Source organism: Scyliorhinus torazame, chromosome 25 (genome assembly GCF_047496885.1).
Source record: "Scyliorhinus torazame isolate Kashiwa2021f chromosome 25, sScyTor2.1, whole genome shotgun sequence".
Lineage (NCBI taxonomy): Eukaryota > Metazoa > Chordata > Chondrichthyes > Carcharhiniformes > Scyliorhinidae > Scyliorhinus > Scyliorhinus torazame.
Window position 1 is genome coordinate 12872202 of NC_092731.1, and position 16990 is coordinate 12889191.

General features: G+C 47.4%; 1 protein-coding gene across 6 annotated transcripts in view; it reads right to left on the reverse strand.

The window, feature by feature from the left end:
- The window catches only part of LOC140402323 (homeobox protein otx5-like), a 31429-nt gene extending 17081 nt beyond the window's left edge, over positions 1–14348 (reverse strand). The window contains exons 1-3 of one of the 6 annotated variants that reach the window (XM_072490030.1): positions 14091–14348; positions 9314–9383; positions 2489–2681 (exon numbers count right to left, since the gene is read on the reverse strand). In XM_072490030.1, the coding sequence (XP_072346131.1) occupies positions 2489–2585 (97 nt within the window). In that variant the 5' untranslated portion in view covers positions 2586–2681; positions 9314–9383; positions 14091–14348. The other 5 variants (XM_072490033.1, XM_072490032.1, XM_072490031.1 and 2 more) reach the window with 5 other exon arrangements.
- Between the last annotated feature and the right edge of the window lie 2642 nt (positions 14349–16990).

A 16990-nucleotide genomic window follows, 5' to 3' on the forward strand; every position in this document is an offset into this window, starting at 1 on the left:
AGACTGTTAGCTGGAGCCAAAACTTTTTTGTTTTAATAAATTTAGAGTACCCAATTCATTTTTTCCAATTAAGGGGCAATTTAGCGTGTTCAATCCACCTACCCTGCACATCGTTGGGCTGTGGGGGTGAAACCCACCCAATCACGGGGAGAATGTGCAAACTCCACACGGACAGTGACCCAGAGCCGGGATCGAACCTGGGACCTGGGCTAACCCACTGCGCCACCGTGCTGCCCTAGCTGGAGCCAAAACTCATAGATTGGTGGCAAACGATTGACCCGGTTAAACGGAAGGAGACAGAGAGGAGGGATAATGGGCGAGGACTCTAATTGGCTGGGTGTGGTGTCACGCAAGGGCTTGTGTTGGTGTCTCCATTATTCACCATATTAACAAATGACTTAGATGATGGAATAGAAAGCCACATGTCCACATTTGCCAATGGCGCAAAGGTAGGCGGTGTTGTGAGCAGTGCAGGTGGAAATTAAATCGCAGAGAGATACGGAGAGAATAACAGAATGAGTTCCACTGCGGCAAATGGATTTCTATGTTGGCAATGTCTGGTTGTCCACATTAAACCTAAAGAGGGTAGAATAGGGGGACAGTGAGAAGTGCTGGAAACAGAGGAGGTCCAGAAGGGACATGGGCAGACAGATATAGAAATCATTAAAATGTCATCAGCATTGACAGAATCTAATCAAACAGGCTGAAGGAATGCTGGCCTTTATAGGGAGAAGGGTCAATGGGCTTGAACTGTTATTGCGTTTCTCTCCCCACAGATGCTGTGAAATCTGCTGCGTTTAGCCAGCATTTCCTGTATTTATTTCCACCACGGATGACCTCAGCCGGTACGGGAATTGTACCCACGCTGTCGGCGTCGCTCCGCATCACGAACCAGCCGTCTAGCTCACCGACCCTCCCCTCTGTTATGAGGAGTAATTACACAGACTAGGATTGCATCCCCAGGAATTTAGGCGGTTAAGATCTGATTTGATTGAGTCCCCCCCCCCCCCCATGTTGTTGAGGGGAAATGATCGAGTTGATAGAGAGGAGAAATGATTGCTGCTGTTTGAGGACACGAGCGCGTTGCCAAAACACTAGCCAAACCTTTCAGAGGGGAAATTAGGAACCGCTTCCCCACGCAGAGTGCGGGAGGAGTTTAGAATTCTCTTCCGCAAACAGCAATTGACACTCGATCAACGGTTAATTTTAAATCTGAAGTTGTCCGATTTTGTTAACCAAAGATATTATTGGAGAGGGAGATCAGGCTCGAGAGGCTGAATGGCCTCCTCCTGCTCCTATATAAGGGTATAACTAGCTTTGAAGGGGGAATTTGATAGATTGGTGAAAAGGATACATTTACAGGGTGTTGGTATTGGGGGGAGGAGCAGGGTTTAATTGGGACTAATTGGAAAGAGCTAGCACAGGTACAAATGGGCTGAAAGGCCTCCTACTGTGTGATTTCATGAAATTCCCCCAATAAAGAAACCCAATTATGAGCAATTTGTTATTTTTAAACCACAAATGCACAGTTGGTATGGGAGATAGGCTGATACAGCGCAGGAAGAAACCATTCAGTCCATCAATGAAAATGAAATGAAAATGAAAATTGCTTATTGTCACAAATAGGCTTCAAATGAAGCTACTGTGAAAAGCCCCTAGTCGCCACATTCGGGCGCCTGTTCGGGGAGGCTGGTACGGGAATCGAACCGTGCTGCTGGCCTGCCTTGGTGTGCTTTCAAAGCCAGCAATTTAGCTGTGCTAAACAGCCCCTCAAACGGGGGCCAGCACTATGAAAGAGCTTTCCAATTAGTCCCACTCACTCTCCTTCTCTATTCCCCACCCCACCCCCGTACAGCCCACAGTGGGCGGGGTGGCATGGTGCCACAGTGGTTAGCACTGCTGCATCGCAGCACCAGGAACCCGGGTTCGATTCCGGCCTCAGGTGCCTTGTCTGTGTGAAGTTTGCACATTCTCCCCGTGTCTGCGTGGGTTTCCTCCGGGTGCTCCAGTTTCCTCCTACAGTCCAAAGGTGAGCCGGTTACTTGAGGTTAATAATAACAACCTTTTATTGTCACAAGTACGAAGTTACTGTGAAAAGCCCCTAGTCGCCACATTGCAGCGCCTGTTCGGGGAGGCTGGTACGGGAATTGAACCCACGCTGCTGGCCTTGTTCTGTATTACAAACCAGATGTCTAGCCCACTGAGCTAAACCAGCACATGGTTACAGGAATAGGGCGGAGTGGGCTTAGGCAGGCTGCTCTTTCAGAGGGCCGGTGCAGAGTAAGTGGGCCGAATGGCCTCCTTCTACACCGCAGGGATTCTATGTCCCTACAAATGTGTCCAATACAAATATTTGTCCAGTTCCCTTTTGAATTCAATTTGTTCTGTTTAATTCCCGCTTCCTTTTCTTTTCCATTTGTAAAATGTTTACAAATTTACGAACTTGAGTTTAAAGTTACCAAAAGTCTGGAGGAGGAAATAAACTTACTTTGGTATCCAACGGCAGAGTGTAGGAGGTCCATACCCGGACCAGTTAGGGTCAGTCCGTTGACTGCATAATGTGGTTGTTTGATATAGGACATCATGCTCGGAAATTAACCCGGGACAAATCCCTTTCGTCTTTCCCTTGGGTTCCTGCCTTCCTCACAGAGCTGGGTCACTTCACTGCAGATGGGCAGGCGCTGCAAAGATGCACAAGAGACATGTAAGTGTCCAGGGTTACATTTGGACTATTTCAGCTTTGACCCATGGACACATAAGATTCCCAAACAGTCCACATCCCCCTCCACAGGCACACGTCCCACAATGTCCTTCCTTTTCAACAAAAGGGAAAGGTTCAGACCCGTTTTGCTTGTTTGTACTAGATAATTAAATCAAAGAATTCCAGGACTAAGCTCCCTTCCCCCTGGGTCAGTCAACCTCTCTTCCCGCTATTGTCCCTGGAGATAGGAGGCAGCGTTTGAGACAAAGATTTGAGCAGCAGAATTTGGACATCCAATTTAAAACGTGTTTCTCTGATCATTTCCCTTCCCCCTGCACCCCCCCCAACCACCTTTCAAAAATTGTTAATTCGTTCCCCCGAACTTGTGAACTCCTTTTGTCAAGTGCAAGCTCTCCAAATCATCTTCCCATAGCCAAAACTGCAATACACACTCATTGGAATCAATATTTTAAAACAGAGTGCCTATGCATTCCGTGGGACACAATCTTTTTGCTGATTGCTCCATTCATCTGCTTTTCAAATTCTATCCTATGTGGTCCTGCCTGTTATAATCCAAGTGAATGAATTTTCCGAATCTTAGCGTATCAGAGAATGTCACACAATTTAACATTCAGGGAAATTAATAACTTTATTTTAAACTGCAGCATAAATTAGTAATGTAGGACTTAGCAGTAGGCACGGTGGCACAGTGGTTAGCACCAGTGCCAGGAACCCGGGTTCGATTCCGGCCTCGGGTGCCTTGTCTGTGTGGAGTTTGCACGTTCTCCCCGTGTGTGCGTGGGTTTCCTCCGGGTGCTCCGGTTTCCTCCCACAGTCCAAAGATGTGCGGGTTAGGTGGATTGGCCATGATAAATTGCCCCTTAGTGTCCAGCAGTTAGGTGGGGTTACGGGGGATAGGGCCTGGGAAGTGAGTCTGGGTAGGGTCCTCTTTCGGAGGGTGGGTGCAGACTCAATGGGCCAAATGGCCTCCTTCTTCACTGTAGGGATTCTATGATGATTCGGCCCCTCCGCCAATTCTGCCATCTAATAAGATCATGGCTGATTGTAATCTCAACCTCACTTTCCTGTCTGGCACCCCCCCCTGACTTCCTTGCTTATCAGAAATCAATCCAATTCAATCTTGAACACATTCCCTGATCCAGTCCACTTCCCACAGGGGGAGGGAATTCCACAGACTGTAACTAGGACCCTCCGAGTAAGGGGAAGGAAATCCTCAGCTCCGTTTGAAACAATGGGCGAAATTCTCCCCCAACGGCGGGATGCCCGCCGACTGGCGCCAAAGCCGGCGCCAATCAGACGGGCATCGCGCCGGCCCAAAGGTGCGGAAGGCTCCGCATCTTTGGCGGCCTAGCCCCAACATTGAGGGGCTAGGCCGACGCCGGAGGGATTTCCGCCCCGCCAGCTGGCGGAAATGGCGTTTGTTGCCCCGCCAGCTGGCGCGGAAATGCGGCGCATGCGCGGGAGCGTCAGCGGCCGATGTCAGTTTCCCGCGCATGCGCAGTGGGGAGAGTCTCTTCCGCCTCCGCCATGGTGGAGGCCGTGGCGGAGGCGGAAGGAAAAGAGTGCCCCCACGGCACAGGCCCGCCCGCGGATCGGTGGGCCCCGATCGCGGGCCAGGCCACCGTGGGGGCACCCCCCGGGGTCAGATCGCCCCGCGCCCCCCCCCCAGGACCCCGGAGCCCGCCCACGCTGCCTGGTCCCGCCGGTAAATACCAGGTTTGATTTACGCCGGCGGGACAGGCAGTTCCTGGGTGGGACTTCGGCCCATCCGGGCCGGAGAATCCAGCGGGGGGTCCCGCCAACCGGCGTGGCCGGATTCCCGACCCGCCCAATCTCCGGGAGCGGAGACTTCGGCGGGGGCGGGGGCGGGATTCACGGCGGCCAACGGCCATTCTCCGACCCGGCGGGGAGTCGGAGAATGACGCCCAGTCTCTCCAACAAGTGGAAGTGGAAACAAATTTTCTACATCTTAACAATATAATCTTTATCATTGTTACAAGTAGGCTTCCATTAACACTGCAATGAAGTTACTGTGAAAATCCCCTAGTCGCCACAGTCCAGCGCCTGTTCGGGTACACAGAGGGAGAATTCAGAATGTCCAATTCACCTAACAGCACATCTTTCAGGACTTGTGGGAGGAAACCAGAGCCCCCGGAGGAAACCCACACAGTCACGGGGAGAACGTGCAGACTCCGCACAGACAGGGACCCAAGCCGGGAATCGAACCTGGGACCCTGGAGCTGTGAAGCAACACCTTGCACTGAAAACTGAAACAAATTAAACTTTGGTCTCTATTTCAACTCTGTGTTTAAGTTCTTGTTGCAAGTTACTCAGCGACAAGTGTTTGTGAAAACTTCCCGGTTACCCAATTAACTTTTTGGGGGGGATATTGGAGTGTTGCAATTAAAGTTCAGATTTGCACCAATGAATGTTGGAAAGTGACCCCCCCTCCCCAAAGTCTGGTGTAAATGGGAAGAGAATTTCTCACTTGTTCACTCAGGGCAGCCTGGTTTAAAGGAGGTTGCAGACAGAGTGAGATTTCCCTGTTTATTAGAGACAGGCTCTGTCTGAGCCTGAACTGGAGAGTTTCAGCTCTGAAGAGAGGCTGGTTAGGCTGGGGTTGTTCTACTTAAGAGTAGAGAAGGTTGAGAGGGAACTGATTGAGGTGTGCAAAATTACGATGGACATAGATAGGACGAAAAAAGCGAAATTACTGCAGATGCTGGAATTTGAAACAGAGACAGAAAATACTGGACAATCTCAGCAGATCTGACAGTGTCTGTGGAGAGAGAGAAGGGAGCGAACGTTTCGAGTCTGGATGACTCTTTGCCAAAAATAGGAAGAAACCTGGATCTACCCTGTCTAGTCCTGTTAGAGTTTTATAAGTTTCTATGAGATGCCTCCCACCCTTCCTCAGATAAGGAGCCAAAACTGCACATGGTATTCCAAGTGTGGCCTCACGCCCAACCTTCCTCCCCCCAAATAGTCAAGGGCGGAACGGTAGCACAGTGGTTAGCACTGTTGCTTCACAGCTCCAGGGTCCCAGGTTTGATTCCCGGCTTGGGTCACTGTCTGTGCGGAGTCTGCACGTTCTCCCCGTGTGTGCGTGGGTTTCCTCCGGGTGCTCCGGTTTCCTCCCACAAGTCCAAGGGTATGCAGGTTAGGTGGATTGGCCGTGCTAAATTTGGCCGTGCTAAATTGCCCCTTCGTGTCCAAAAAAGTTAGTTGGGGTTGCTGGGTTACAGGGATAGGGTGGAGGCATGGGCCTTAAGTAGGGTGCTCTCTCCAAGGGCCGGTGCAGACTCGATGGGCTGAATGGCCACCTTCTGCACTATGAATTCTATGGTACAGAGGTGTTAGAATGCGGTGAAAAACGGTGGGGAAACGAAATCGGTCTGGTGGTAAGGGATTCAGAGTTAACACTTGGTTAGAAACTCTCCCTCCACAAATACTTTCTATTCCCCCAACATTTCCTGCCTTTATTTCAGACTTCCAGCGTCCGTGGGCGTTTGGCTTTGATTTTAAAATGTGTTTTTTAAACTTGAGATGTACAATCATTTGTGTTCCAATTCGTGTTAAGGATAGAGAAACAATAGGACGTCTTCCGAAATTAACAAGAAATTAACAAGAAGATATCCGATTGATATGTCATTCAACACAGACTAAAACCCCTCCAAATTCTCGAACGCCACACGGGCTGTACTCACCGAGTTATTTAACTTGCAATCTCTGAATTAGGATTTCACCCCGGGATAGGAGCTGGCTGAGGGTGATGGGGAAAGTGACTTGGCTTGCCGATGCTGCACTGTCCTCGCTTCAAGATTGCTGGCCCCTACAAAGGCAGGTGGGTCTCCCTCCGTTACAAAGCAAAAGTGTCTATTTGCGGTTAAGTAGCTCCACAGTCAACCCAGGGACAATTCGCGCCCCAGATGTGTGAGACTTTGAGACATTTAAACGCAGTTTACACGCACATTACGGTGGCTAATAACTCTTCAAGTGATAGACAGGGTCCCCTTGTCTGATCTACAATTTCCTGTCTGTTTAGAGATATTTGAGAGGGAAGGGGATGAGAGGGGGTTGGAGGAGCGGTGAGATACAACCCGAATTCATCAGGCAACACTCCACCCCCAGATTGATGGGAGTTAAAAATAAACTATCACTAAATTTCTTTCGCCCCTTCAAAAAAAAAAGAACGAATTCTCAGGGCAACAACAGATTGGCTGCTGAGGGTTGACTGAAATGGGACGAATAATTCAGACAACACAGGAATAGCAGGAATAATTAGAATGAGCCTTTCATAATTCCAAAAAGAAAAATTGAAAACTTTGCACCAAAACTTGTTCTTCGAAAGTGATTTGATTCCCCCCCCCCCCCCCCCGCTCCCCACACAACCCAAAAAAGATGCGTAGGGGAGGTGGATGGGCTAGGCTAAATTGCCCCTTAATTGGTGGTGGGCGGGGGGGGGGGGGGGGGGGAGAGGATTGGGTACTCTAAATTTATTTTTTAAAATAGTGATTTGATTTTTTGTTAGCGTATACGATTTATTCACGTGTATAACAATCCTGAACCCATCAGTTTCAACCCTGCGATCGCCAGTCAATGAGATTGTTACTGCCCCGCATGGAAAAAACAGGGATAATGTGAAATGCAAAATGTTTGTTCCCGCTAATTTCGTCGAGCAAAATGGACAGGAGGGGGTGGGGGTGTAATTATGCAGGGTGAGACTAATTAACCAGCAGATAAAGGGGGGGAAACAAACGACCTCACGCTTGGGGACTTTATCTCTTCGATGTGTACCCTTAGCACTAAATGTTTGTCAACACTTGAGATTCAATTTCACCTCTGTTTCTGCTAACTGAGTGGTGCATGGCACCCAAGTCTTGCAACTGAGGTCCATTTACACCCCACCCACCACCTCCACAAATAAAATCCAAATCTAGGCTGATAACACCACATTTGAACCTTCACAACATTTACCTGGGTAATACTGAATGACACAGGTATACAGGTCGCTGTAGGCAGTAAGATGTACAGGCAGGAGGGAGGAATGGGCCATATACATTAAACATAATTTCCCCATCAAGTCTAACCAGCCTATTGCAATTGCCTTGGTACGTTTTTTTTTTAAATATATTAATTTTTTCATCGAATATTTTGCATTAATCCAAATATATTTTCATAAATATTTATACACGGGTCGCATTTTTACTAAAAGTTGGTGGTTAATTGTAGTCAATTGCTGGTGTCTCTAAAATCTAACACAGGACTAAAGACTGCAAAAACAGACATGCGTTTGTTTCAATGTCATGTCATTTATTGCCATTCAAATGTTTTGAAGTTAGCGTTGGATTTCATTTGGCTGGAGCGAAAATATTTGACAAACGAATTCCAATTGTATTTATTTTAGAAACACATGAAAAAGGCATTTCAAATTATCCTCCAAGATTTGCAAAAACAACCTCCTCGCAATTTTAACACACTCTCTGTTTGCAGCATTGCTAACTTTTTCGGTTTGAGCGTGTCTACGCTTTTATTTCGAAGCTGAAAATTAACACTTCTTTTGTTGTTAAATGCCTCGAACCCCGTCTGTGTGCAGGAATGAAGTCCTCCACATACCCACTGAAGCCCCTTCGCCTACGGCAGGTCTTTTGAGAGGCTTGTTTCCCCCCCTTTAAATCTGCCGCATTTTACATTCCAAAATGCTTTTAGGTTTGACAGAGCTCGATCGAATTAGAATCGAGGATTTGTTCAAAAACGAGAACTCGCAGCAGCGTTTGAGTCGTTCGGTTTTTTGTTTATAAAGCCCCACAGTGGCAGGGTGAGATATTGAATACTGGTGGCATTTTAAGGAAGGTTGTTCAATCCTGTAAATGGTGACAATTCCACTCATTCGCTGAGTCCCTGCACTCAATCTACCCTTAAACAGAACTTTAATAGTGTTACCTTCAAGGGAATGTCTCGACTCTGGTCAGTTTGCAAAATTCCTCAATGATTCCTAATTATGAATTAATGTTTGCCTCGTCCTCCTCGAACTCTGAGCTCCCTCCACACCCCCACCTCACCTGGAGTAGACTGTACTTTCAAATGTACATTTTCACACACACACACACACACACAGACAACCTGCCTGCAATTGTTCTCAGTATCGAAAAATAAAACTGCTACAAACTTGTGTAAATAAAGGCGCTTGACAAACATTGACCTCTGTACGTTTTTATCCCATTCTTAAAGCCATTGGCGCAGTGGACAGGGCAAAGCCCCCTTAATCCATCACTTTGCGTGCTCCAAAAACTAATTCGAATTCAAATTGAATTGGTCTCCACAAGAGAGACATACACGATCCAAGCTGACAAAAAAAAGGCATTGCACCTCATCTTGGTCTTAACCTGACGCTTGGATTTAGCCAAAAGGGCAATTAAAAATGTATTGAAATTAAATCTTATTGAATTCATGTCTAGAATATCTTGCTCCCCCACCACCACCCCCAATCCAGTTTTGTAAGTTATTATGCTCGTTCAGAAAGCTCTTGGCTGGCGGGGTGGAAGGGCCGGGGGGGGGGGGGGGGGCAAGAGACTGACATTTGAGTCTTACCTGGCCGGATGGAGCAGAGAGTTGAGGCGCGTACTTCAGGGAAAATGCTCTCAGTCCCTCTCAAGCGCGCCTGTAAGGAAAACATAACACAGGAGTCAGTTTCAGAAACTGCAGACTTTCCCCCACACACACAACCTGACAATAATTGTACATTTCCAGTTCCCTCCACAGAATCAGCGAGGAGGGGTGTTTGGTGTGGGGGGGGGGGGGGGGACAATAATCCCCCCCCCCCCCACACCACCAACAAAAAAACAAATATGTTAAAAGGATAAATCAGAGCGCTTAAGACCTGGCTGAAATGTGGCTTAACCTTGTTACAGACGAGCTTAAGGGAAGTGAGTGGCAAACGCGCAGAATTCAAGTTCTGCCCCCGTCTGTCTGTCCTGACGCAGGAAATCGCACCCAATCAGCAGCTGCACTCAATCTGTCCCAATCTTCAAGGGGGAAGCCCTCACACCGAATTCAACATCGCTACCTTCAAGGGAATGTCTCCACTCTGGTCGTTTAACAAAATTCCTCAACCCATTCCTAATTCTGAATTAATGGCTTGCCTCGTCCACCCCCCCCCCCCCCAACCCAGAGCCCCCTCCCCATCTCGACCTCACCTGCTGGACTGAACTCTCTATTTTAAATGTGCATTTCCACACACACAAAGCCTGCCTGTAATTGTCCCTATTGTCAAAACAAAACTGCAACACACTTCTGGGAAACTGTCAAGGGGCTCAGACCAGGGCCAATAGTTCCAAAAACCACAGGAGGTGTTGGGAGCGCCACCCCCCCTCCCCCCCTCACACACCCCCCCAGCAATTCTGGCGACACCCGAGGATCAGATTGTCTAACCTCTGTTTCTCTCCACAGGTTTGCTCTGTATTTCCAGCACTTTCTGTTTTTTAGTCCTGGCCAACAGCATCCACTACATTTCCCTCCCCCCCCCTTTGTATTCCAGAAAGCTCGGTCAGGCGTGGTGGGTGGGAGGAACTGGGACTGTGGGAGTTTGATAGAGGTGTTCAAACTCGTTTGGGGTGAGAGGGTGGGGGCTGGATAGAGTCGAGGGGGAGAAACTGTGGATTGATAAACTCCCACTGGATCGAAGGAAGTAATTAACAAAATAAGGAACGTGTGTGTGTGTGTGGGGGGGGGGGGGGGGGGGGTTCACCCAGTGAGTGACAACACATCCAGGGAACAACCACATTACAAAGGAAACAGGCTGGGAAATAAATGAAGGGAGTCCAGACTCTTCACAGGCGCGAATCCCTGCAATTTTAACCTGTTTCAATAAACAACGCTGTTGTAATTCACATTGAAAATGATTGCGCGGGGGCATTCCGTGAATATCACATTTCTCCAAATGTTTCCAGACAGGCACAGCCACTTCCTCCAATTTGCATTGACTTAAAAAAATTGGAAATTGAAATACATGTTCCCCTTGTGGGAGAGAGAGGCTGAAATCGCTTTAGCACTCGGAGGGTAACATGTATGTGTAAACCCAGTAAAGCTAAAATATTTCCCCCTTTTCAGGTGACTTTTTCTAACCACACTGACAATATTCAGTTCGCAAAATATATAAAGGTGCCACCGCTCGATCAATGATCAAAACAGTACCACACAGACAATAGAATAAATAACTTTAAGGAGCCATAATAAACTTAGGGGCCAACATATTAAAAACAAATGTTAGGGTGATATTTGCCTCACTTAAACAAATTATCAGCATTTTTCATTTTATTACTTTGACAGCCCATTCTTTTTTGATATTTTTATTTTAATAAAGCTCAGCCGATTAAAACAAAACTTACGAGTCAGAGTTTTACAGCACAGAATGAGACCCTTCAGCCCATCCTGTCTGTACTAGCCATCAAGCACCAATCTAGTCCAATCCCATTTTACTTACTCGTTAACATCATCCCCGCTGCATTGTGTTGGTCATGCAACCTCATTGAAACAGAGGATCCCTACAGTGCAGAAGGAGGCCATTCAGCACATTGAGTCTGCACTGAAAGAGCAGCCTATCTTGACCCACTCACCTGCCCAATCCCTGCAACCCCACCCAACCTTTCAGACACTAAGGGACAATTTATCATGGCCAATCCACCTAACCTGCACATCTTTGGACTGTGGGAGGAAACCGGAGCACCCGGAGGAAACCCACGCGGACACGGAGAGAACGAGCAGACTCCGCACAGACAGTCACCCGAGGCCGGAATTGAACTCGGGCCTCTGGCGCTGTGAAGCAACAGTGCTAACCACTGTGCCACCGAGCCACCCATTTCCCAGCACTTGGTCCGGAGCCTTGTGTGCTGGGGCGTTCCGAGTGCTCATCAAAATGCTTCTTAAATGTTGTGAGGGTCTCTGTCTCCATCACCCTTTCAGGCAGCGAGTTCCACATTCCCCCCACCCTCTGGGTTAAAACATAGGAACATCGGAATTAGGAGCAGAAGTCGGCAATTCAGCCCTTCGAACCTGCTCCGCCATTCGATCAGATCGTGGCTGATCTCTTCCTGGTCTCAACTCCACCTCCCTGTCTATTCCCCATATCCATTTAACCCATTTTTAAAATCAGAAACCTATCTATCTCTTTCTTGAAACCATTTAGTGATTCAGATTCCACCGCACTGTGGGCCAGCGATTTCCACAAATTCACCACCCACTGCGAGAAGTAGTTCCTCCTCATCTCAGTTTTAAATCTACCGCCTCTGAACCCATATCCGTGACCTCTTGTTCTAGATTGCCCCACAAGGGGGAACATTTGGTCCACATTTACTAAAACGGTTTTCCTCAAAACCCCCCGCCCATTACCTTAAATCTATGCCCCTGGTTATTGACCCCTCTACTAAGGGGAAACATTTCTTCCTATCTACCCTACTTATGCCACTCATAATTTTGTACACCTCAATCAGGTGCGTACCATTTACAAGATGCACTGCAGCAACTCACCAAGGTTCCTCAGACAGTGCCTTCCAAACCCACGACCGCTACCATCTAGAAGGGCAAGAGCAGCAGATACCTGGGAACCCCACCGCCTGGAGGTTCCCCTTTGAGCCACTCACCACCCTGACTTGGAAACATATCAGCCATTCCTTCACTGTCGCTGGGTCAAAATCCTAGAACTCCTTCTCTAACAGCACAGTGGGTGTACCTACAACACGGGGACTGCAGCGGCTCAAGAAGGCAGCTCACCACCGCCTTCTGAAGGGCAATTAGGGATGGGCAATAAATGTTTAGCCTAACCATACTGTAAATTAATTTTTTTAAATCAGGTAGACCCCTCCCCCCATTCTCTGCTCTAAGGAGAGCGACCCCAGTCCAACCAACCTCACTTCACAGCTCAAACTTATCTCAAAGTTATTGAAAGTGTCCTTTGATTTAATTCTCAACCAGATTTATTTCAACCGTAATGAAGAGCGAGTGTTTCTCTGATTACAACTCGATGGAAATAATGAATTGAATTATTTTCAGATCAGAAAATTAGGGTCGGATTATTGTTCCCAAGAATGGAAGAAATATTTATTGACATTCAGAAAATGATGGGTGTTTGCAATGATTTCATTCTTAAATGCCAACCTCCTTGACAACCCAAGAGCAAAATCCAATTTATCACTAGATTGGTTAAATGTTTTACTGGGATCTTCCCATCCCATTTTCTCCCGAGAGTCTGATCGGTTCACTCCGCTGCTGGCAGTGTGGTGCAGGTTGCAAAGCCAGGGGCTAAAAGCAACGTGAAGCGGCAGGGTTGCCAACCCTCCAGGGTTGCCCTGGAGTCTCCAGCGATTGAACCCCCACCTCCTCCTGGGAGCCGATGGAATGCAAAACGCAGGCTACCCCCTATCACTTGCGGGGATAGTGGCAATAGGAAAATAATGTTTTCGAAAAAATATTCATCAACTCACATTTTCAATGTTCCCAAGAGTGAAAGATGCAGAAATTGGGACCTGAGTTACGAGGGCTGATGTGTCATTTCTTTTTCCTGTACAGCTCTTTTGTGGCTTAAAATGTAATGATCCGCAGAATCCCTACAGTGCAGAAGAAGGCCATTCGGCCCATCGAGTCTGCACCCACCCTCCGAAAGAGTACCCTACCCAGACCCACTCTCCTCTTTGATTGGCATTGGGAAACCCCAGGAACACGTCGAGGTGGACGATTTGTCAATGTCCTTTCAGATAGTTTACGAATCCGGTTAATTTTTTTTTTTTAAATATCTAACTGCACGCCTGACATTGTGTCAATATCCAGGGTGTTGAAATTACACTCAGGCTCCTAGAGAGAGAGAGGGGAAAGTTGAATTCCATTGCACTTTTTTTAATGTGTCATTTTTCAAGTTGAAACATTTAACAATGTACTGTTACAACTTTTAAAATAAAATATCTTTGAGGGGGGGTGCATCTTGCAAACCAACTGGGTTCATGATAAGAGAGTGAATTTGGGATACTTTGTACTCCAACCGTGTAACATACAATTTGGCCAACAGACCCAAAAGCAAATTACTGCGATACTGCAATCTGTAGCGAATAATCCTCAGAAAATGCTGGACAATCTGAGCAGGTCTGATAGCGTCTGTGGAGAGAGGAGGGAGCTAACGGTTCCAGTCTGGATGACTCTGGTAAGTAAATAAGCAACTCAGCCCAGTATTAAAATATAAGAACTTTAGGTCATTAGAAATCATTTTATTAGGGATGCTTAAACCCCTTAAATCGGGATCACTACTAAATAACCGTTGCTCGATTTTTAAAAGTCAATTATAGTAGCTAATATGCTTTATCTGAAGGCTAATACATCTTACCTGGAGGTACAAATCGGAAGAGATCGGATCCTGTTGCCTTTACGGCCTGGAGGGAGACCAGGAGAAGAGGCTGAATGAGGAAGGGATGGGAGGAGGGGATGGAAATTGTCACTCAATTGTTTTTTTTGGCAAGGGGGGATGTGGGTATCTATCAATCTATCGACATTTCAGGGTCCTACAGATCCCAGAGAAGTTGCCTGGGGTTGAGCTATCAGGGCTACACACAGAGAGTTAGTTGGTCACGGTTGTTTAGAAAAAAAAGGCAGAGCAGATGTCTCCCAAGATTTATCACAGCCTGGCCCCCCGTGACAGCCAACCAGGTCGGGAAACTGGGATTAGAGGACACGAGGCATTGTACAGGGGAGAGGGGCAGGGTCAGGGACAATGGACAATTAAGTGGAATTAAAACCCATGCAATTCACCAGCACAACAGCAGAGTGTAAATACAGTCGCTCAGATAATGACCTCTATGCTGGTGGAGGGCAGCTACTGGGGGCACTTGACCATCTTCGACTGGGGCACTGAAATGCCCAGAGACTAAATGGTGCTTTTGTGCATTTCACTCCCTGCCAATCAAGTGCTCCCGATTCGAGGGGGTGGCCAAGGTTTTAGCAAACAATTCGACACCCCCACCAAAAACAAAACTGCTGAAAAACCCTGGAATCCCATGGAAGAAAAAAAATGGGGGGGGGAATGTAATTGGGTAATTTCAAGAAGGAATTAGATATAGCTCTTGGGGGGGGGGTGGCATAGTGGTTAGCACTGCTGCCTCACTGCGCCGAGGTCCCAGGTTCGATCCCAGCTCTGGGTCACTGTCCGTGTAGAGTTATCACATTCTCCCCTTGTCTGCGTGGGTTTCACCCCCACAACCCCAAAGATGTGCACGGTAGATGGATTGGCCATGCTAAATTGCCCCTTAATTGGGAAAAAAATCATTGGGTACTCTAAATTTAAAAAAATATATAGCTCTTGGGGCTAAAGTGATCAAAGGGATATGGGGGGAAGGTGGGATCAGGGTATTGAACTTGATGATCAGCTCTGATCGTAATGAATGGCGGAGTAGGCTCGAAGGGCCGAATGGCCTCCTGCTGCTTCTATTACGTATGTTTCTATTTCACAGGAAGCTATTTCCCTGATTTCAATGTAAACTTAGGCTAATTTTATAAGGTGCCCAAAAGGTGATGGCCATTCTCGCCAGGACAGGCAGCATCTGGGGAGAATGGGAGGTCGATGGTCGAGTGATAAAGTTATAAGGCTAAGAAATAGCAACAGGCGAAGGCCATTCGGCCCTTCCAGCCCACTTCACCATTCAATAGGATCATGGTTGATCCGACATTCCACACGTCCACTTTCCTGCCCTTTCCCCATAACCCTTGATTCCCTGACTGATCGACAATCTATCCCAGCCTTAAATATCCACAAGGGCTCTGCCCCCACAGCTCTCTGTCATAAGGGGTTCCAAAGACTCGCACCCCTCTGAGAGAAGAAATTCCTCCTCATCTCAGTGTTAAATGGTGATCCCTTTATCCTGCGACTCTGCCCTCTGGTCCTGGAGTCTCCGAGGAGTTATGGTGATTTTTTTTCAAACAAATATCTAGCATCCAAATACAGCCTGTCAGATCAACAGACCATCAGCAACCAGGAGTAGCAGACCTGGAGGAGTTAACAGTTATGGATATTGAGGGAGGCAGCAGTGTGCCGCAGTGGTTAGCTTTGCTGCCTCACGGCGCCGAGGTCCCAGGTTCGACCCCGGCTCTGGGTCACTGTCCGTGTGGCGTTTGCACATTCTCCCCGTGTCTGCGTGGGTCTCGCCCCCACAACCCAAAAGATGTGCAGGGTAGGTGGATTGGCCACACTAAATTGCCCTTTAATTGGCAAAAATGCATTGGGTACTCTAAATTTAAAAAAAAAGGATATCGAGGGGTTAAGGAGAGAGTAAAAAGATGAACAATTACATATATGGAGGGGTTAACAAGAACAGATATAGAGTTTAACCCCCATCTGGGTCACTGATGTCCCTGTTTGGGGAAGGAAATCTGCCGTCCTTACCCGGTCTGGCCTACACGTGACTCCAGACCCACAGCGATGTGGTTGACTTAAACTGCCCCTCTCTGAAATGGCCGAGCGAGACACTCTGTTCGAGGACAATTAGGGACGGGCAACAAATGCTGGGCCCGGCCCAGCGACGCCCACACCCCATGCGAAGAATATAAAGGAAACAGATATGGACAGGTTAACAGCATTAAGGGGTAAAATCAAATGATTGCGGACGCTGGAATCTGAAACACAAACAGAGAATGCTGGAAAATCTCAGCAGGTCTGACAGCATCTGTGGAGAAAGAAGAAAGTTAACGTTTCAAGACTGGGTAATTTTTTTCAAAGCTGATACAAGATAAAAAAGGTTCTTGTGTTAGCAAGAATGGATTTAGATTTATTGTCCCGTGTGCTGGGCTACAGTGAAAAGTATTGTTCTGCGTACAGTCCAGACAGATCGTTCCATACATGCAAAACATAGGACATACGATAGATACACAATGTAAATACATAGACACAGACATCAAGTGAAGCATACTGTGTGGTTCTACTCAGTAGAGAAGATGGGTGGAGAGATCAGTTCAGTCCATAAGAGGGTCGTTTAGGAGTTTGGTAACAGCGGGGAAGAAGCTGTTTTTGAATCTGTTAGTGCGTGTTCTCAGACTTTTTTATTTTCTGGGGGGCGGGGGGCGGTCACAATAACACATATCGAAGGGTTAACAATGTGGCCACTGTGAAAGCTGAAATCGACATGATGGGATGGGAATTAATCAGTCCTGTGCCCATTTATTCTGTTATGGATTTAGCTATAGATTCGGGGAACATCTGGCCTTTTCAGGTAATTGTCCCACTGTCAGTTTGTGGAG